Source organism: Stegostoma tigrinum, chromosome 9 (genome assembly GCF_030684315.1).
Source record: "Stegostoma tigrinum isolate sSteTig4 chromosome 9, sSteTig4.hap1, whole genome shotgun sequence".
Lineage (NCBI taxonomy): Eukaryota > Metazoa > Chordata > Chondrichthyes > Orectolobiformes > Stegostomatidae > Stegostoma > Stegostoma tigrinum.
In genome coordinates this window covers 42,056,293-42,078,758 of record NC_081362.1, presented here as the reverse complement: position 1 = coordinate 42,078,758, position 22,466 = coordinate 42,056,293, and the positions used below count along the sequence as shown (strand labels likewise).

The following is a 22,466-nucleotide window of genomic DNA, read 5'->3' as shown; positions in this document are numbered from 1 at the left end:
ATGCATTTGGATTTTACCAAATCCTTACCAGTATGGGCATAATTCTGAAATAGTAATGCTGTTTCGAATGACTATCATCTATTTTGTATGATTGCTGTGGCTCTGATCTATTACTGCATTGCTTTTACACTGAGCCCTGAAAAGGGCCTGCTGAGGATCTAGGGACAGCAAGAGAGTGTTCTTGCATTTTTCGTTTATGGTCACATTTCTGTGATCACTCATGTTGATTTCCTTTTGTCTTAGATTCTGGCAATCCTTGTATATTTTTGGTATACTCATTGGAAATGGATACAGGCTCAGTGATGGACATAACAAATCAGGATGAAGAAAGCTCTTCTGCAAATAACAGAAGAGTATTACTGCTACTGACTTCAGACTAAATTTCAGCTCAGATTTCTGGAAGGCTCTCATGAATATTACAAAGTCATAATATAGGCACATCGCACTAAATTCAAATTATTTAATCTTTACAAGTTCATATATTAGCAGATTGAGAGGACTAGACATTATGAAGAGTGATTTCAATGTACATATACTTTAGTGGCAGATTGTTATTAAAGAGTATATTATAATCATACTTACCAAACTATTTAGGCTTTAAAGATGCACTTTATCTCTCATGAAGCAGATAACAATGTTCAACGATCATAAACCAAGGCGCTTTTGTTTTGTTTTTGATTGTTCCTTTTAATATGGTATTCTGGTTTCCTCTTTGCCAATCTGGTAAACTATGCAATTATTCAAAGTTTTACTAATTTTATTAAAAGTCATGATCCAGTCTTTTCTTTGATCATCTGAGGTTGCTAATATTGTTATGTTTCAAAAGAAAATATATTTGCTTTTTTCTAAATTGCATTATAAAACAAAACATTAACCCTTGTATACAGTGATCCTTTTGCAGTTCAGATTTGGTTTTTCGTCATTTGTCTTTTATCGCAATTTTGTTAGCTCAGTTCATTATCCAATACCCATGGAATCAAAATTGCTATGATCAAGTATCTTCAAATAAAATATTGAGAAATTCACATAGCTAGACTTTCAGTTTGCCCAGCATGAAACACATCTACCTTCCCAAGGGACACACTCATAAGTACATATAAAACATAATCTGTTGACTTCTATCCACTTAATGGCTGAGCCTTCAGCTGTCTAGGCTCTAAGTTCTGGAATTCCACTTCTTCAAAACTCTTCAACTCTCTACTTCTCTCTCCTCTTCGACTACTAAAACCTACCTCTTTGACCAAGGTGCCAAAGTGTGTTAGATAGTGTTTCTTTGAAGTATCTTGGGATGTTTTTAACCAAGTTAAAAGCCAAGTGATTATATAAATTCAAGTTACTGCTAACCTCTTTATAGCTTTACAACTACCATGGCTTAGAATTTCCTAAATATGTGCAGGGGTTTGACGCTAGAGTTCCATCAGCAAGACACACTCTACCCACATAGTGACAGACGTGACTGGAACTAAATGGGAGAAGACCAGGCCCTAGATTTTCCAATCTACAATTACAGGTTCATATCAACTACCAGTGAACTGGAGTAGTCCCATCAGAGCCTGAGGCTTCATCTTGCTGACAGAGGGCTGCTGGTGCGGGAACTCTGAGGGATTCTGGTTTTGATCCAAGAAATCTGTCTGCTTTGCTTTTCTGAGACTTTGTTTCGAATATGGCCTCTCCATTTCTTCTCTGTCTCAGCAGTGCACACCTCCTTTGGTGGGGATACCAAGATCCAAGAGCTGCCAGCACAACCAGTAGATACTGGCTGTACCTAATTGGATGGTGAGCTTGAAAATGGTCAATTAAGTTCCAACGTGATTGGTATACCAGCCTTGTTGTCCACTAGTCTGGGCTCAGGTATCTCATTTAGTTCTGACAATAGTATCTCAAAGCACATGCATATTAGTCCTACCAAATACTCCATGTTGTCACCATTAGATTTCCATCCTCCCCTGTCCCATTGTTTAAAATTAAAGATCCTTCTCCCCGACCCCAAAATAAATAAAAATCCATGCAATCTTTTCTCCATACGTTGCCTTACACATCCTGATAGAATGCAAGAGAACCAAGATGTGGGAACAACAAAATTGAGACTGAACTAATTTAACTGTAGTGAGTTCTAGCTAAAGGTAGTTGTTATAGGAATATGGAGTTACATGTTTGCTCTTATTGCAAAACAAAAATAAAATCACTATATTCATCAATGCAGTCCCCACACAGAATGAAAACTGAGTGGCAATGGATTTCTTTTGACTCATGTGCCATAATAACCACCTTATCTTATTTAAAAGATCCAAACTGCTATCAGTGGTAACAGGTGGCCTTTACCATAGACCACCTCAGATTAATCATTGGTTATTAAGAATAAATTTCATTAAATTTCCAAGTACAACAATCCAAGTTTACAACTGTATTTCAGAGCACCCAGACAAAATTCGAAATGTAAAACCTCTACATTTGTGATGTGAAAAGTTCTGTCCCGTAATATAACTACATGATTTTTGAGAATTACTAACCTACAGCTAAAGCCAACAGGCAAAATAAATTAGAGTTCAACTTAGTACATTCGAAAAATTGAATGGTTGAGAAAAATCACCCCTAAAAAGGATCATTCTGCAAACCTGTCTTTTTCAGTTTGGAAAACATAACTAATAGAGTGCCCCCCTTCCCCACCCCCTCCCCACCACACACACCATCATCAGCACAAATTCCATCATTTCCCAGCTGCCCTGAGTTCTAACAAAGGGTCACTGGACTTGAAACATTAAATTTTTTTTTCCACTCCAAAAGATGCTGCCAGACCTGCTGAGTTTCTCCAGTACTTGCCTAAACTGTATGAGATCTCCAGCATTGTTAAGAAAATTCCACTCCTAGGGTTCTTTGTTTTATCTGAGGATAAAGGGATTAATTTATCAGGAATGGCTAAACAGATTATCTATTTATTCATTAAAATTTAGAAGAATGACGGTGACCTTATTGAAACATACAAGATTTGAGGAAGCTTGGCAGGGTAGATGAAGGGTTGAGAAGATGTTTCTACTAGTGGGGGAATCTCAAACTAGAGGTCACATTTACAGAACACAGGAAGACTCATTTAAAACAGAAATGTGAAGGAATTTATTCTCTCAGATGGTAGTGAATGTCCAGAATTCTCAACCGCAGAGAGTTGTGGCGATTAAATCACTAAGTATTTAAAAAGGAGATAGGTTTCTGAAATGTCAAGGAGTTAAGGGCTGCGAGAAAATGGCAAGAAATAGGTGTTGAGGCTTACAGCAGATCAGCCATGATCTTATATAACAGCAGGGCAGGCTTAACAGGCTGAATGGCCTACTCCTGATACAATTTCATATCTTCTTATGTAATATGAACTACAGTACTATATACACTTTAGAGAGTTTAATAGGTGAAGTTGTGAACAACTGGCTCCTGATTGTGCCCAGTCAAATTCTTATACTCAATCATTGTTAAGAAAATTCCACTCCTAGGGTTTTATAAACGTGCAAACTAATAGTTAGGTTTGACTGGCTTGATTTTATCACTGCCAGATTTCTTGAAGGACTGAGTTCATTTCTCACCAGAGATCATAGAGGTTTTAACCTCTTATTGTGACTAGTGACTGTTGAGAAGAGTAGGTTAAAATCAAACACAATGCACTTAAACAGGTAAATAGTCAGGACATTTTATCTATTATCTGCCCGATTTATGCTGGGTGGCTTCAGTTACCATTACCCCAAAAGACATATCAGTCTGTCAATTAAGAAAAATAATCTCAGTCCTATTCCAGTTTTTTGGGGGCAGATCTTAATTGTAATTTTATTTTGTAAATATTCAAATACAAAAGCTGAATAACTTACTTGAATAAAGCAAATTTTTATGTTATTTTCCTCTTTGTCTCACTAGACCTATTGCAACAGAAACATAACATTAATCTTGAAATTAATTTTAAAAAGTTTTTAAACACATTGGGCCTACTTAGCATCAATTTCACCTGTAAATTGATCCCCTGAATCATAATAAATTGTAAAAATGTTCAAGAATCTATCCACATAAATCTCCTTTCATTATCTGTGCTGCTGAAATTTCCAAAGTTGCTTGGTGCAGTGGATGTGGGAGTAGGATGAAATGCCATTGGCAAAAGTAGAAAAACTCATACGATTATTTGAGTCATGCACAGACAAAACCACATTGCTTCCCATACTATTATCTAACCTTTACACTAGCAAGTGCCAGATCACAATTGTACGCACATACAACAAGCAATATATATTGTACAGCTCAAATGCATTAGTATTCAACAAATGCAAAGCTATTCTGTACCACTTTGCTTCATTTTCAAATTATTTTTTGACTCACACTTGTAGAATCCCTTGCAGCTTTCCTTTGCCTTTCACCTTCTGTGAAGGTACTAATGGTCCCACATTGGGAATTCCCTCATTTTTGAGTTTTTTTTTGAAGAAAGAAAAAAACAACAGATGCCTTTGTGGTCACCTTTGTGCCCACATGCTAGTACCCAGACATCTACATCTATTGGCAGAGAAGGATGCATCTTCCTTTGTAGTCCATGCTGATTGCCAAGAGCAACTACGAAAATAAGGCACTGGTGCAATGTATGATCTAACTAATTGCAGTTCTGGACTTTTTGGAACCACCCTAATTACAGAATGTGTTCAGCACAAGTACAACACATGAAAAACTTGGACACACATCACTTCCTGGACAACATTCAGGTTTGGCCTCAGAAGTGGCAAGTAACAATGACACCACCTAAATGCCACATAATGACCATTTCTCTCAAGAAAGAATTTACCCATCTATCCTTGACATTCAATGACAATCACCATTGCTGTTTCCCCAATTATCAACATTCTGGGGGCTTACTATTGACTAGCAGCTGAACAGGACTAGACATAATAATACTGCACCTACAAAATTGGAGCAGAGCTTGGGATGTCAGCATCTCCTGACTCCCCAAAGCCTTGCACCATCTGAAAGGCGTAAATCAGGAGCTTAAGGTAACACTCTCCACTTGACTGAATGAGTGCAGTTCCTTGAAACTTGACACCATCCAGCACATGCAGCCTGCTTGACTGGCATCCTAACCATTACCTTAAAACATTCACTCCTTCCATCACTGATGCACAGTAGCAACATTATATCATCTATAAGATGCACTGCAGAAACATATCAAGACTGCCCTGACAGCACCGTCCAACCCATAAATTCTGCGCTACAAAGGAAAGGGCAGCAAATGCATCGGAACAACACCACCTACATGTTTCCCTCCAAGTCACACACTATTGGAGCTATATCGCTTTTTTTTGTCTGAAGAAGGGTCCAGACCCGAAACGTCAGTTTCCCTGCTCCTCTGATGCTGCTTGGCCTGCTGTGTTCATCCAGCTCCACACCTTGTTATCTTGGAGCTATATTGCCATTCGTTTCACTGTTGCTGGGGCAAAATCTTGGAGCTTTCTCCATAACAGCACTGTAGGTATACGTATACTTCTTTTGGCTGTCCCTCAGAGCAGATAGGATGCATAAATCCTCAAGCAAGAGGAGAGAGGAAAAAAAAGGAAGAGAAAAGGAGGCTGAGAGAGAAAGAAGTGAGGCCAGTCAGAGGTGAAGGAGGTAGCAAAGGGAAAACAGAAGTTTAAAAGATAGTATTTTTGAAAAGTCCAAAATCTGTAATCAGCATTAGCAGTTAGTCATCTGTGCATGAATGATGATGGTTTCTTGAATTTTCTTGCTGTCAAATCTTTGGCCTTTATTGAGCTTCCTAACTTGCTGAAGCACAGCTCACCTTCATGGGCAGTACTGTGCACTCTCCTCTCACCTGTTGAAGTTAAAGCCAATCTTCTCTAAGTAAGTTTTCAGCATATCTTGAAAATATTTTTGCAAGTTACCTTGTGGTCTTTGATGAGTTGAGAATATATATTTCAAAACACAACTGTCTGACATTCTGAATCTTCAACCTGTCCACTACAGTTGTTATTCAGGAATGATCACTTTTACGCTGAGGATGGCTGCTTCTGTGGATGCTTTTGTTTGTATGGCAATCCATCCGGGCATAGGATCTTCCACAGGTAGTTCAGAGGATTTGTATCTCAGGAGTTTGCTATGCATCACTCAAATAGAAGAGTGTCAGCAGGGTATCTGGTTTGTAGGCTGCCACCTCTCAGGTGATGGTTAGCGAAGACTTGCCTGAGGAGGTCCCAAAACAGGACTTCATGTACTGAATCCTTTATAGAATTTCAAATTCTAACTGGGAACTGGGCACATGGCTACCAAGATGACAGAAGTGACCAAATGACTCTGGGGGCATGACCCACCACCATAATGCTGGGGGATTTGGTGCAATTTTGAATTGGAGAACTTTAGTCTCATCAGCATTCACATATAGCTCAGGGCTCAATAGGGGCAAGTGTGAATGGACTACAGCAGGTTAAAAAGGCAGTTCACCCCTACCTTTTCAAAGGCAATTAGGGATTGGCAACAGATGGTGGCCTTGCCAATGATGCCCACAACCTGTGAAAAGAATAAATAAAAGAGGCATGCTAAGGTGATCACAATTCAATATATCCAGATTGTATGTACCCATCATTACATCAGCAATCACATATGCATGTATTGTCGCACTTAACTGGGAAGGATATTGGTAGCTGAGTGACTTGACAAGGGCTAGTTTTCAAAGCTGTGCCATGCACTGCAAGGATGCCTATGTCTTGACAATAGCATCAGGTTTACACAAACAGTGGCAGTACGACTCATGCCAGACATGGCACATTACGAAAATGATGGAGGTGGAATCATAGATTAGAGAATAAGGACTATGTTTCTTGCAATTAATTCCACTCAACAGCCTCGAAAACGGTGGTTGGGAGCTTAGTTGCGCCATTGCTTGTCTGGAAACTCATGACTGTGCACTAACGGTGACTCAGTGATTAACACTGATGCCTCATTATGCCAGGGACCTGGGTTAGATTTCACCCTCAGGTGACTGTCTTTGTGGAGTTTGCACATTCTCCCGTGTTTGCATGGGTTTCCTCCAGATCCTCCGGCTTCCTCCCATAGTCCAAAGATGTGCAGGATTGGCCATGCTAAATTGTTCAGTGTCCAGAGATGTGCAGGCTAAGTGGATCAGCCATGGGGAATGTGGGGTTACAGGGACAGGATAAGGGAGTGGGTCTGGGTGGGATGGCCTTCAGAGAGAGTCAGTGTGGACTTGATGGACCAACTGGCCTGTTTCCACACTGTAAGGAATCTATGGATTCTAAATTTTCATTTTCTTCAATTTTGACAGTCATTTCTTTGTCCCTTCTTCCTCTTGGGCTGGAAAAAGATTGGCAACTGTTGTAGATGCTTTTTGCCCTTTGCCAAGGCTGCAAAAATTTACATCTTCCTTTTCTGCTATCACCATTCTTCTGCTTTCTGAATGCATCCAAATCTGAAGGTGTAACTGTCAATAACTTTGCAAGCATTTGTCCCCACAAAGAATTCACTGCTATCAGCACATTTCCATTCTGGTGAGATTTAAAAGATGACTCGCATTTCTGTAGCACTGTATCATTACCTCCGGATGTTCCAACGAGTTTTATATCAAAGAAGCATTTTTAAAGTTTAATCCCTGTTGTAACGTAGGTAATGGGGCAGCTGGTTTGCACACTAAGTTCCCACAAAAACAAGTGATAATTATAATGATCATAATCTGTTCTATTATGTTGATTGAGGCATAAAAATTAGCCAGCATGTCAAGGATAACTCCTCCATCCTTCTTCAAAATAATATCTTTTGCATCCTGAGTGGACAGGCAGGGCATCAATAATAAGGCAGAATCCCTTATTACTGCAGTGGAGTCTCAGCATCTTTGTCCTCAATCTCTGGATGAGGAGTTGAAGCTAAAACCTTCTGACTCAGAGGCAAGAGTGCGACCATCTGAACCATCTAAGACTAAAAATTACTTATATTAGTTTTTAAATAATTAGAACTGACTTACGTCAGTACTTGAGAAACAGACATCATTTTTGTAAAATAATAATTATTGAAATGTAATTGAATGCATTCTGGAAGTCCTGAGTAAGTCATTCATACTTCCATGTAAGCAGCAGAATAGATTAATGCAAAATTGAAAAAGTTGATTCATTGACAGAAATGCAGAGATATTGTTTAAAAAGGTGCACAGGATGAAAGAAAAAGGCAGGTCTTTAAACACAAGGATCCTGCAGGGTAAAGCAGTTTTCTGCCTATGTCTATGGTAGATGAACAATAGTAATAATTCATGATTACAATTAAAATAATGTTGAACCTTCTAAAAATTATTTTCTGAAATAATTGTGTTGAACTGTTTCATTACTTCTGAACTTGGCACATTTCATTCTATATTCAGCCAACACTCATGTCAACAAACTAAGCTCTGATGTGTAGGAGGAATGAAAAAAATAGCTCCTAATTATCATGCTTCTAAAAACTATACAAAAGACTATCTTACTTAGTGGTAGTAATGGTGGAAGCAGCCCTGAAAAGTGTTACCCAGATTTTATGCCTGTGCTACAAAACGTAGATTTAATTTCAGATCCAATGATGTTGAATATTGTTGGCCTGCTGGATTGGTGGTGTAGATAGAATAACGTTTTCCATCTTTTTTCAGGTGCACAGTGATCAATATACATTTGCACACAAGGCTAATTATCCAGCAGTTTCTTTCACAAATATATGTGAAGGTAAGTCATAGATACCTGGAATTTGAAATTCTGAAATAAGTGTAGCTCTTAGCCTAAAGCAACAAGGTGAAGTCAAACATCAGCTTCAAAGACTTAAGGTCAGAAACCCTTAAGGTTAAGGCTCAATACTAAGTTACTCTGGGATCAACAGAGTGAAAGCAAGACCAATCAACAAACTCCATAATGATGTATCCACATGATCTGTTAATGAGTCTTACAAATGTCCTGTTTGGAAAGTAAATGCTTTCAATTAAGACAAATAGTGAAAGGTCACCCACAATCAGAGAAGAAAGAAGATATTGCACAGAATATGATCCCCAGGGAGTCCATTGGCAATAATATACTTTTTTATGATTAATGTATCCAGTGAAAATTACAAATCCTTGGGACAGACCCTAAGGTCATTACTGCCCCCACAACGGAAACTGACTTGTCTAATAGAATATTTATTTCACATCATCCAGATAGTTGTTCCTAAACATGCTCAGCTGTATATTTTTCATCAAATCCATTCAGAACAATTAGGGTTGAATTGGAACGTCTCTAAAAAAAAAGAGAAACCCATCATTTGAGGATAAACAAAAAATTGGACTTCATTCAGGCCTGATACTCCGATCATAAAAGGGCATATTAAAATCCACACCATACAGAATCTAAATTGCTGATATTCCACATAGAAAATAGTGGAAACAGAGGGAAACAATTCAACAGGAGGATCTTTAAAAATATCACACTGATATTGAAGATCGCCCACCTGTTATCAAAACGATCTTATTGGACTGAAAAATGTCTAATGTTTATTTCTGCAGAAGACTTACCCATCTTGACCTTGGTATTACAGCAAAAGATCAACAGACTCCTCTTGTAAGTCACTTCCCAATATTATTCTGTCAAAGTCTTAGCAATCTTTATACTGAGAAGCCTGGAAACTTGATCAAGAAGTGGGAGATAAGAAGTAAACAATTTGATGATCTCTTCTTGATTATACGGAGGCTCCCAGTGCTTATCACACAATAAGTTGATGATGTATTCACACGAAAAATTTCCGGAATTCAGAGCAACCTCTTTACAAGTTATATTCTTTTAAACAAGTCAATGAATTTTCAGCTGGTTCAGCAGAAAGCTATACATGTTTGACCTGCAATAAATAGAACTCTGCAGCAAGCTGGAATCAGAATCTCAGTGATTGCACAAAGAAAAGGTCAAAAGTCTACTTGGATGTTGGTCAACTGACTTGTTTTAACAAGTTAGAGGTATCTAACTCACATACATTAATTTCTACTAACCTTTATATCTTATGAATACAAATTCATGAGGTTTAGAATCATCTAAGATAAAAGAAATAGCAAATGTCCATTCATCTTTAGAGTAGCAATTCATCAACTTATCCTAGTATTTTGCATATTAAATGCACAAAACTGTATCAAAAATACATGAAGAAATGTATAGATGATCATAAAATGATAAAATGTACTCAAAATTAAAAGATGGAAATTAAATTTATATTTTCTTCTCTAGCATGAGAAGCATTGTACTGCCAGCCCTTAAAAAAAATTTACATAGCACAATATGTAACAAGCTATTCATTTGGGAGAGATAAGGTCTGATTATTTCTGAAAAATATGTTCAGCTCAGTTCATAGTACCTCTTGCTTCTTATTTCGATGAAAGCATAATCCAGAAAAACAGGTATGTGAATTGATTTAAGCAACAAAGTGCCAAAGGACTGACTAAGCATGGTACTAAAAGTTGATTACAATGCATACCTTTTCTATCTGGGACCAGATAGTGTACATCATACACCTAAGGGTTATACTGTATCGCCATTGTAAAGCTAGAATATTAGGGACCATGGTTATCAAAAAAAAATAATCTTGGGCAGCAAAAGTATGATAATTTCAGAAACTCTAATACTTGATTTTTAAAATTTCTAAATAAACATTTTATCAAGGATAAAGTGAGTGGATCCTCAATACAAATCAGTGGGTTAGATTTTCAGAACCAGAGATCAGTTTCTATCATTTTCCCCACCATCTACAAGTTTCATCAGGGCAGTGGAAGGGTAGTTCCAGAAACCAGGGAAACTAGTTAAACACCTTATGGAGTGTGCCTACTTGAGATTTTGATGGGGAAAACACAATGGGTCGGGGCAGACCAGATGCATGAAGGTGCCAAAATAGCAGGACATCAGTCACGTCAAGGAATTGGTCAGCTTCGAAAAAGGAATGCCACAAAGAAGGGCACTCCGCCATTAACACACAGGTGTCATCAAGTGTGCACAAGTTTCTGGGAACATAACGGAGGGCAAGGTTTCCAAGCACAATTGGGGCCAGCTAAACCAAGGTAAATTGGTAATACAGTTCAGATTTCAGTATAATGGCAAATGAGCAACAACAGTATGCCTAACAAAGGCACAGCCTCAAATACAACGAGGATGGAAGAGAGACATGAGATTCAGTAAGGTGACAATGCACATTCTCAGCATGGAATCTACAGCTAGAGATAAATATTCCTTGAGACTTCAGAGACCCAGTACCAGAAGAGTTCGTAGCTCTCAAGACAGATGGTCACAGAGGTTTATACTCTCTTTGTGGAAGACCTCACGCCTTCCAGCCATGCTCTGCCATCGGCCATCAGAATCACTCTGGCTTTGACTAACTTTGCATTTGGTTCCTCTCAATGATCAGCTGTGGACTTTGGAAGTGCCTCAGAAATGGTTGTAGCCTGCACATCATCCATGCTGTTTTTGAAAGCATTGATATTCAGTTCCGGAAAGATGTGACCTCACAGGCATCCAAGGCAGTCAGTACTGCCTCCATTGATGTAATCTCCCAGATGAACTGCATCATTAGTTACACCCATGACGCTATCAAGACTCCTAATGACTCCCTGAAAGTTTAGCTACTCTGTGAACACGATAAGAGCTTCCTCCAAGTAGGTGTTAGTTTTTCTGATAGCCACCATGAAACCTTCATCCACCATCAGTCAAAACTTCATTTCACTCCGCAAATGATACAGTTGGGTTCCAGAGGGCAAAAGGTTGTCCCAGGAAGAGATGCCTGCTCACCACTTGATGAATTCTAAGACAGAGTTGCAGAGGCGCTGCAAGTGAAACCATCTGCTCAGAAGGACCACCATCAAGTTGTCCGTTAGGCTTTTCAATTTGTGGCTGTGTTTTCTGAACCAGGCAGGTGGTGCCCTGCAGACAACCTGCACAAATTGGATGCAATTGGCGGCTTGCTGCACTTGCTATTGAGAGGCCCTCTAGAGAGGTGTGAGCCTTGGAGAGGGTGGCGTGGTGGATGGGCATATCTCATCAGAGGAAGAGGAGCAGCAAGGCATAGAAAAGGGAGAGAAGGAAGATGCAGAATACAAAGCTGCTGCTGTTGCTGCAGAGGTAAGTAGCTTTCAGACTAAAAAAGGTCAAGACAAGATTCCGTTAATATCAGAAGTCAACTGATCAAGGCCCCATTCAGCTCTAGAATTATGTGGCCAGAACTTCACTTTGCAATATGTACCAGTGCACTTCCATTAAAGTTGAAGCTTGAAACAGACTTATCGCTGTTGTCAATGGAAGATACACATCTGTCCAGAGGTTTCACTGTCCCATAAATGGACTGGTTCTCCTTCACCACTTCATTACGCTTCTTGGTGCACATTAAAAATGTAAATTTGTACATCTGCCATTTTGGTCAATAATTACATGGTGTCCAAAAAGAGAACGTGGAACACAGGTATATGATAACCTCATGTGAATGACGCACTCAGTGCTCAAACAGTTGCAGCAGTTTTCACCCTTAGCCACTTCTATGTGGCTTTGAGGTTCTTGCGAAGATTTGTAGCTCGGGTTGTGGATGACTTTGTTGGCTTGCTCACCGAACTGGCTGGTTATCGTACAGACATTTCGTCACCATGCTAGGTAACGATCATTGCGACCTCCAATGAAGCGATGTTGTTCTACTTTGCTTGGAATTTACATGATCCGGTCTGTTAAGGTGGGTTGTGTCATTTCCGATTCTGTTCTGCATGGGTTTGTATATGGGGTCTAATTCCACACATTTGATAATTGCATTATGGGTTGAAAACCAGGCCTCTAGGAATTCCTGTGCACGTCTGTGGTTGGCTTGAGCTAAGATGGCCATGTTGTCCCAGTTAAATTGATAGCCTTCATTTTCCGAGTGCACTGGGATGAGGGAAAGTTCATCATGTTATTTTGCACTAGCTAGTGTTCATATATCCTGATGGCTAGTTTCCTTCCAGTCTGGCTGATATAATGTTTGTTTCAGTTATTGCAAAGTATTTTGTAAACTATGTTGGTCCTGCATGTCACAGATATGAGGTTTTTGGTTCCAAACAAACAAACAAACAAACAAAGGACCATGCTCAAAGCTTTAGCCTAGAGGGCTACATGAGCAGAATGGACTGCTCCATTGTTAACATGAGTTTGGACTACCTCTTAAATCAAGGAAGTCATCTGTCACTTCCAGAACCTCTTTTCCTGTACCCAGTCAAGCATGCTGGGTGTAACCTCCATCCTCTAGGGAGAACAGTTCACAGAAGCTTTAGACTCTGACTCCTCTTATTCACTGGTGATATGCTCATCACTTTGTGCCATCCTATCTGCTGATGGCAATCCACTGTGGTGACTAAATTTGAACTAAGGGAAGATGCGTCGTAAAATGTGATGACGCTTGCTCTGATATCAGCATAGGTTCTGGCACAATCACAGGAATCTCTCTTTCCTCTATAACGTTAGTGTGAGACCACAAAACGTAATCATGACAACAAGCCTTAGAGAGCAGAAACCTCTGCACTGGAGCTTTCTAATGCAGCTGTCAGAAGTACAGTGCAAACCATCCCCATCTAGCTATGCCAGGCAGTTTCTATTCACCCTGTCTATCAAGGACACTCATCATATTCCATGACTTGCTCCTGATCATCCAGATTGACGTCCCCATTGTTCCTTTTAACTGTCCCACAAAGGGGGCTTCATTCCCCTTCAACATTTCATTACTTGACACATCATTAATAAACGGAAGCTTACACATTTCCTGAAGAGTTGGAGACTGAGGGATGATCTTATAGAGGTTTATAAAATCATGAGGGGCTTGGATAGGATGAATAGACATGATCTTTTTCCCAGTGCAAGGGAGTCTAAAACTAGAGGACATAGGTTTAAGGTGATTATGTACAAGAACTTGACCCTTCCTTTAGTCCAGACTATTTTGATGTTGGCATTAATGTGTCCTTTTCTTCTGCAAGGACAAAAGAGAATGAGGTAAGGCATAGCTGGCCTCCATGGGTCATATCCATTAAAAAATATATGTTGCTGGTGACAACACTGGGGTTCTGATCTCTAAAAGGTCAGTAGATGTGTGGGTTGAACATTACGTTCAGGAGCAGCATGCACCCTTAGACTGCTCACCCAGGATGACTGCTGGAGTTTGACTGTCCAGAGACCTGTGTCAACTTTCCAGCACAAATCAGGTTATTGAACATTTGCCTGCATTGCGCACACAGTTTGACCTGAGCACAGCATCTGCTTAAATGGTTCAGCCACCTCTTCGCTGATATGTTTAGTTGCCAGGCTGGCTTTCTTTTACTCCAGTCTGGAAAAAGGACCACTCTGTCTCTCACTGTCTCAAGGAGAGGCCACAGGGATGCAGCTATGAAGTGAGAGGAAGCCCTGGAATCAGTTTCAGCTCGGTCTTCCCTGCTACATGTCTTCCATCCACTGCAATTAAATAAAGTAAATCAGCAGCCACAGTAATGGTTGCTGTAGACTATTTAAATTGGGCTGGTACTTGCTCTGTACTGCCTCTACCCCTACCCCAAAAGATGCTAATTGGCTGCTGAACCACTGTCTAGTCAATTATACACGATCCCTGTGAAAAATCGAGGCCTGTGAATACTGTCCTGCCCCTTTTTTCATGCAGATCATTGGGACCCAGAACAGCCTCAAACATTTGTTCCCCAACACTGATAAGAACAACAGGCCCAATGTCTGAATTTCAAAATTGGACTCCGTGGAGTAACAAGGGGAGCTAGGATTTAATCTGTAGCTCTGATATACAAACAACCTTGCAGGAATAGACTCCTAATGCTTGGGGTGATGCATCAGCTATCCTTATAACTTCATGGCTTAGAACTTGATCTCATCTGATTTGTAAGTTGGAGCACACATGATTTCCTATTTATAATAAGATGATTTTGAGTTTTGACATTTAAAAAAGTGAAGCAGACACAGCTGAAATATTTATCTCAATAAAATCCTCATAAATAATTCACTTTCTCTTCTGCTATAATAAATACAACACCTCTATATATGGGATATTATAAACAATAAAAACAATTCATTTTTTAAAAAAATCAATCACACTCCTTCCAATAGAGCTGTACAATTTGCGCTTCCTTGTCCAAATTTACATGAATAATCAACTTGCATCATAAATAGATCACGGAAGGGTCCCGACCCGAAATGTCAACTTTCCTGCTCCTCTGATGCTGCCTGGCCTGCTGTGTTCCTCCAGCTCCACACTGTAGTATCTCATACTCACTAAGTCGTGTCCATACAACTCTTCGTTATGATACATGATTTCCAATGCGATACTGCATAAACATTTCATCACATAAATTAACCACATCCATTAAATCACATGAAATTGCTAATCCTATTTATTATTCTTTCATCTCCCCATCTGCTAATATGATTGCTGAGTCTATTAGAAAAGGTTACAGGACCTCCTCAACAAAACCCTGACTCCCGACAAACATTTTCAGGGAATAAACACAGAACATGATACTATCCTCAGTTAGGGATGGCCCGGAAGATACCAAATCCAATCATTGCTTTGGATGGAATCAGCTGGTCTCAACTGAGATAAAATTGGTCTTCATTCACCAGGAGGGGAGTAGATGAGAAATTCTCACAGGATTTCCACACTTGGTCATTATCCAGTTACCCCGACCGTTACGTGGTCTAAGTGGTGGCTGGATGAGGCCAAGATCTGGCTGAGCTGTAATGCTCCCACAGCATTCAATGTCTAGGCTCACACGTGAGGAATGGCCACACAGAGATGATGCACAGCCGGTCTGCAGGCACTTGTAGATCTGTATCCCAATGAGTCACTACCTTCAGGAAATGAAGTGGAAGGAGAGAAAAACTGAAAGAAAGAAGTTAAAAAGAGATTTACACTACTTTCAGGTAAATGAGTGTAACATATTTTTCAAAAGAATCAACAAATACTAAAAAACAGTGAAGAAAGAAGTGACAGTTGTAAGGAAACAAAAACATCAGTTGCATTGGATGAAGATTTTGCACTAAAATGGACTAAATTTTGGACATAAAAATTAGTATCAGAAATAGCAATCAAAACATTTTTTTTGAACTATCAACCTTCTACCCATCCCTAACTTTAACAGTTTTACACTTTTAACGTATAAAGTACCCAGGATAGGCCAGCAGCATTCATAACCAAACACAATCTGCTTAAGAACAAATGAAACTGTATTGTGCCATTTAGCCCTAATCTTATATGTCATTCAAACATGCCATAAATGCAACTTTGTTCAGTCACATGACATAACAGCAAAACATCATCATATTCAAGCTTAAATAAACAGTATATAAAGATACAAATTACAAATTGTTTACAAGTATCATCACAAATTCTTCTGTGCAGTATTATTGGTTTGACTGTATTTAAGTAAAAAAGCACAGTGCTGAATATCAAACAACTTTCTAAACAGCTACTCGGAAAATTCTGCAAAGTAAAAATTTGTTGTCCAAAATTCTATGACTTTTTTGAACTCTTATAAGCAGAAAAATCAGGGGCTTTTGTATGGAGGTTAAAAATATTTTGCCCATGTCCAGGTGATAATAAATTTTAGAAAATTTTGTCTAGTTGGTTTAACAAAATGCTCACAATGCATGGAGAGTTTCTCAGCGCACTGTTTGTTGAACTTAGCCTACTTATAAAGAGGCTGTTTTACAATATAGTACAGACAGAATCTTCCTCAAATTTTTGCACTGGTCACAAATCAAGAAAGAAAATGAGTTTGAAAAAACTAAATAAAAAGTAGTCTAATTTGACATGGTTTAAAACTAAATTGTTTTAAAATATTGATTTGAAATGACCTATGTTTTTGTTAGCAGATGAACTCCACATCATTTTACCTGGTTACAACATCTTCATAAAGACAACTCCATTCCTTTTGCTGAATAGATTATTCACCATATTGGTGAGGTAGGTTGAAAAGATCCAATTGTAGATGGCACAACTGATAGGGTGAGATAATGGTGAATCTATACAAGATAGAACATGAATTCTCAATCCTGACTCTATAGTTAGCAGTGACACCAGCCAAGTCTTGGGAATCATCCAATAGGAAGAAAAAGCGTAGACAACAACTCACAATAGGTCACCGGCTCAAACTGTCGAAGGTCAGCTAAATGGCTCTGGCATAGGCCTTAGAGGCAGCTAGCTGTCTGCTTTGAAAGGAATGATGCATGGCCTTAAAAGACTTAAAAAGGGGACCAATTCAAAACAAAAATCACAGCAACAAATTTGTGAATTAAAATACTGAAATGGATGATTTAATCTGCTCTGATATACAGACAATCGTTAACTTGATTTGGCTCCATTAATAGGGCAGGATTGACTCAGCTCGTTAAAAAGATTCATTACTATATGTGCTGATTATGAATATGTTTACTGCAGCACTGTTGCATGTTTGGTGACAAAACAGTGTTTATGTGTCACATACTTTGCAGCACTAAGTTTACTGCATGTTGTCAAGATGCAGTGAAATACAAATAAGTAAGGTCAAATAATTATCACAATAAAGACATATTCCTAGTTGAGGTTAAAAACAGATCATTTGCATTTTATTTTTTAATGATGTAATTACTAATGAAAAGTGGATTAGAATAAGTGTTAGTAAAGCAAATCTCTGGCTTCAAACAGCATTTATTTAATCCACAGATCACCCTCCAGTACCTCGGTCCCAGCAGTAAATTCATTTTCATCATTTTACTTACATAGCAAAAACAAGTTTTAGAAGGACGATTCTCAATTTATTACACAGCAATCATTGGCTGCTTTGCAGAGATTAACAAATGCTGTCACTAGGGGCTTGAAATATCTGGTTTTATTAATTTTAGCAAGAAAGGAGACAGGCAAGGTGTTATTCTGTTTATTTTCTGATAAAATTAGGGAACACAGCAAGTTCTAGTCCTCTGTGTTGAATCAGAATGTTTATAATAGCTATCAGAAAAATAGGATTCAGTAACACTAATAAAAGTAAAGCCTTTTTTTCCAATAGAAGACAAAAGCAGAAGCAAGCCATTCATCTCTTCAAGCCTTTTCTGTCTTTTAGTTAAATCACGACTGATCCATATGTTAACATTCATACATCCTGGGTCTATATGTTTAATACCTTAGACTGACAGAAATGTTTAAATTTTAATTTTGATATTTTTCATTCACTTATGCTCAGTAGCTTTTTTTGTGGGGTAGTAAGATATGTTTCACAGGCATAAATCCATATTAAAAATGCAGCAAAAGACTTTCAGAAATTTACAAGGGTTTTGATGTAAATACCTAGTTTGCCACAAACATCACTTTCCAACTTTCCTTTCTGGATTACTTCCCTGCACAAAAGCCAAAAGAGCATTCTAAACAAAGATATAAATATCTCTGGTACATAAATATCAACCTGCTCAGATATGTTATTACATACCTGTGGAGCAGCCAGGATTGAAACCAGGTCTTCTGGCCCAGGAGTACAGACGCTATCAATGCACCAATACAGCACTCAAGAAACGGGCTCTCAAATACAAAGTCCAAAGTCCAATGTGCTCAGTCCGCTCACAATAAACTCTGGAATTGTCTGGTTTTACCCTTAAAAGGGAGCTGCACTTCCAACAGATGCAGGGAATAAGTGTTCTAGATTTTCACTACACCTTGTGTGAAGAAATGCTTTCTGACATCTTCTCTGAATGGTCTAGTTTTAATTTCAAGATTGTGCAATCTTATTTCCCATCAAAGGAAATACTTTTTTGGTCTATCCTATCAATTTTAATCACCTAAACACCTCAACTGGATTATCCCTTAATCCTTCATACTCAAAGAACTATAAACCTAGTTTATGCAACCTGTCCTCACAAATTAACTCTTTTAGCACAGTGTCATTCTAATGAATATGTATTGCAGAGGAGCAGAGTAACAAAAGTCAGCACAAGACATCCTGCATGACCCATGGCAGCATCAATAGTGATGGTGAAGTTAATTCTAAAATATAACTATTTTAAAAAAAAATTTTAAAAATTGCCTAAGCTGTTATATTTAGAAGTATTTTTAAACTACACAAAATGAAGATTTGTTTCATCACATCCCTCCAAAAAAAAACCCCACCCCTTGTAATAGTGACCGGGAGGCTGCACAGTTGTTGTAAAATTCCAACTGGCTCCCTAATGTGCTTTAGCAACAACTTGCATTAATTTAGTGCCTTTAACATAGTAATAGTTAACAAAAAAAGTCAAATTTATATTTTGAAAAACAAATAATCTCTGAAGAATATACTGTTGATTTACTTCAGTATTGTGTCTACAGATCTTCTTTCATCTCAAAAATACTATTTCATATTATTTCTCCCCACTTCCTCCTTTTCCTGTCTCTGGTTTGCACATTTGTTATTGGTCCTTAACATATTTCAGGACAAATGCACACCTCTATTAAGATTCTTAATTGAAAATAGATTTTTATTTTAAAAAAAGGTACTTTAACATTAACATGTCAAAAATATTTATTCTAAGTGACTCCCCTAACATAGATCATAGAATTTGTCCTAAATATGCCCACAAAGCAGGCCCAAGATGCCAAATACGCAACAAAATTACAAAACAATCTAATACCAATAGTTTTACATATGTTTTCAGTTTTCAAAGGCTTATCATTACATAAAAGGTGGAATCGGATTTGTTAAACTGCTCCAGCTGAAAAGTTCCTCAATAGCAGCATAAACAGAGTAAGTGTAGTCTTACCCATTAAAGCAAGGAACTGCAACATACAGCTTCTAGATCTTGGAGTTTGGGCTGCTATGTCCCTTGTGTGTCAATAATGCAGAACAGTGCAGGTGTAGCTCCCTGGCTTCCTCCTGTCTCCAGTTATAAAACAAAAAACGTCTGTTGCTTTATAAATGTATTGATTAAATTAAATGTGACATTGTAGTTTCAATAATTCAAATAACATGTAACTAGGAATATATATACACACCAAATTTATGAGAAAATGGGGTCACACTTGTATATAGTTTTACAATGGTACCTTACATGTTTTGCTGTCACATAAATCTCCTCATGAAATTCTCATAAATGCACAAAGGCCTCACAAGTTCATGATTTTATAATGCAATTAATGTGTAACAGTCTGAGAAAGCCACTGCTTCCTTTTGCCACTTCACTTGCAGTATTTGGACTCTCAGATGCATGCTCCAATGATTTGTTTGAAATATGGCTGTTAGTGTATGAAGAGGTGCCAACAGAAACGTACCCACAGGCACCTAAGTTTTAAAGATGTAATGTTCTCCATTTGGCAGAACTAAATCTGGAGCAATCACAATATCAATGTTAAGTGAAAAAAAAACTTAAATTTATTTAACAAATTAAACCTTTTTTAAGAAAAAATATCAGTGAATTCTGGACATTTCACATAGAAAACTATGGAAACACTCAGCAGATCAGTCAGTATTTGAAAAATAAATTGTTTAAGCATAAATTTATCAGTGCTGTAGCCTATTTTCCAAATTTTCTATTTTCATTGCCTATTTTATCTGAATTTAAAAAAAAACTTTAAAGTTGTCAAAAGTTATATTGCAATGTCTTGGCTGCTGGTCAAGTGCTGCACCCTTCAGAGGTTTCCACCTTTATACAAAAGCAGACAATGATTACCGATTCATGCCCCTTCTCAAAATGTAAATTGGAGCAAAGGGTAATGCCTATTAACTCTTGTTTTTCACCCATTTGAAAAAGGGGAAAAAAACAGATGGTACCCTAGTTACTGTGAGATATGGAAAACTTAATACTCACTCCGTGTGTCCAAATTTTGCACTGATTAGACACTGAAAAGATTTAGTTAATACGGGAAACATACAATCAACCCTAAAGAAAATTAACTGATAAGCTAAAAAGCTACTGCTACAGTATTGCAAGATTAGTTAGCATTTACTATTTTAACCCAATGATCAATGTGTCTAAGATAATACTAGAGAGAGGAAAATCATACAAACATCTTAATTAGAGGTTTGCTAACATTCCCGAAAGTAACTTCTATCATGGATTTATTTGGTCATGCAAATCTGAGGGAAAAAATTTATTTCATTTTGAACTTCAATTCAACTTGATATTAATATAAAATTCCACAAATTTGCAGACTCCTATGGTGAGTCAGTGGGGAAGACATTGGGAGTGAAACTCGTCTTTGTCAGTAGCAAAATTCAGGCTGGTAGCAAGTCAGCAGTCTGCTTTACATTGAGTATGATCTTTGTTTCATTGAAGTCAATGGACAAACCGGTTTTGTGCTAAATGAACTGCTGATGCATTAACAGTCAATTTTATGCTACTGGTGAAATCCAATTTTACTCCCACTATAAAAATGAGCCCTAGAAAAATTCCAGCTTTGATATCCAGCCTGTGCTTGATTAGCAGATCTCAAACCAAGTAGCAGCAGAATGTTACATTTGACCTCAATGCTCACAGGGTAGAAAGGGGAAAACAAACCAGGATTTCTGGTTCTCATCCAATGTTGGAAACATCATTCAACAGGCACTGAATGAGGACAGGATCTGACTTGTTGTAATGCCTTCACTGGTCAAAAAGCCAGTGGACGCAAATATAAAGAAATAGCCAATTAAGCAACGTACAAGGCAGACTCCTGTGCAAGTATAGCAGTAGTCAATGCTTTCAGATGAAGGGTAAAAAATAATCAAAACATACAAACCTAAATATTTTATTCTATGGAACTGACTAGAAAAAGCAGCACAAGTGGACATTCCTTTCTTATTACACCCATCTCGGAAAAACCTATAACTATAATTCCAAGTTTTGGTTTCTTTTGGTGATAGCAACAAATCCAGGGTCATCGGTGGCATTCTTGGTACCTTTCTAACTTGTTGATTTGGCCTTAATTCTTTATGTTAGCTTTGCCATTAATTATATATTTAAGTTTAGGCATTAAGTTTCAAAATCTAACTCAATGACAATCTACCAATTCAACATCAATCTCAAACATTGTTAAGATTCTCATATTTGACCCGGATGACATAACAGACAAGTTATAGAATAATGGTATACCTCACAGTAACACCGTCACCCACTTTCTGTCTCCGATCTCAAAGCACACCCCCCCACCCCAACCAGATCCACATGGTGCTGCAGCTTTCTCTTCTCTTCTCTACCTTTCTAACAATTGATATTGTTAGCTATGGCATCGCCATACTTGAGAGAACAGGTCAAATCAGATTCAGTCAGTAAGTGCACTCCCCAATATGGTTCCGAGCCACATAAACAAAGTACACCCAAATTCTATACCAAGTCAATTCTTGTGGGCCACGGAGACAAATGAATAATAAATCAATCTCAGCATAGAACTCAGTTTGAAAAAAGTCTAGGGCTTTTAACAGTTCGTTATCCTGTAATTCCTGCTGGAAAGCCATCTCTGGAGTTGAAGTTTATGATACAGTTCAAGAAATAAAGTTGTAA

General features: G+C 38.1%; 1 protein-coding gene across 4 annotated transcripts in view; it reads right to left on the bottom strand.

The window, feature by feature from the left end:
- Positions 1–22,466, bottom strand: part of bcl11aa (BCL11 transcription factor A a) — a 195,176-nt gene that overhangs the window by 48,516 nt on the left and 124,194 nt on the right. Inside the window, exon 4 of one of the 4 annotated variants that reach the window (XM_048535801.2) lies at positions 19,752–19,864. The exons of 2 other annotated variants lie outside the window; for them this stretch is intronic. In XM_048535801.2, the coding sequence (XP_048391758.1) occupies positions 19,784–19,864 (81 nt within the window). In that variant the 3' untranslated portion in view covers positions 19,752–19,783. Of the gene's footprint in view, positions 1–15,116; positions 15,871–19,751; positions 19,865–22,466 lie in introns of those variants that run through there. One more of the 4 variants, XM_048535800.1, reaches the window with a different exon arrangement.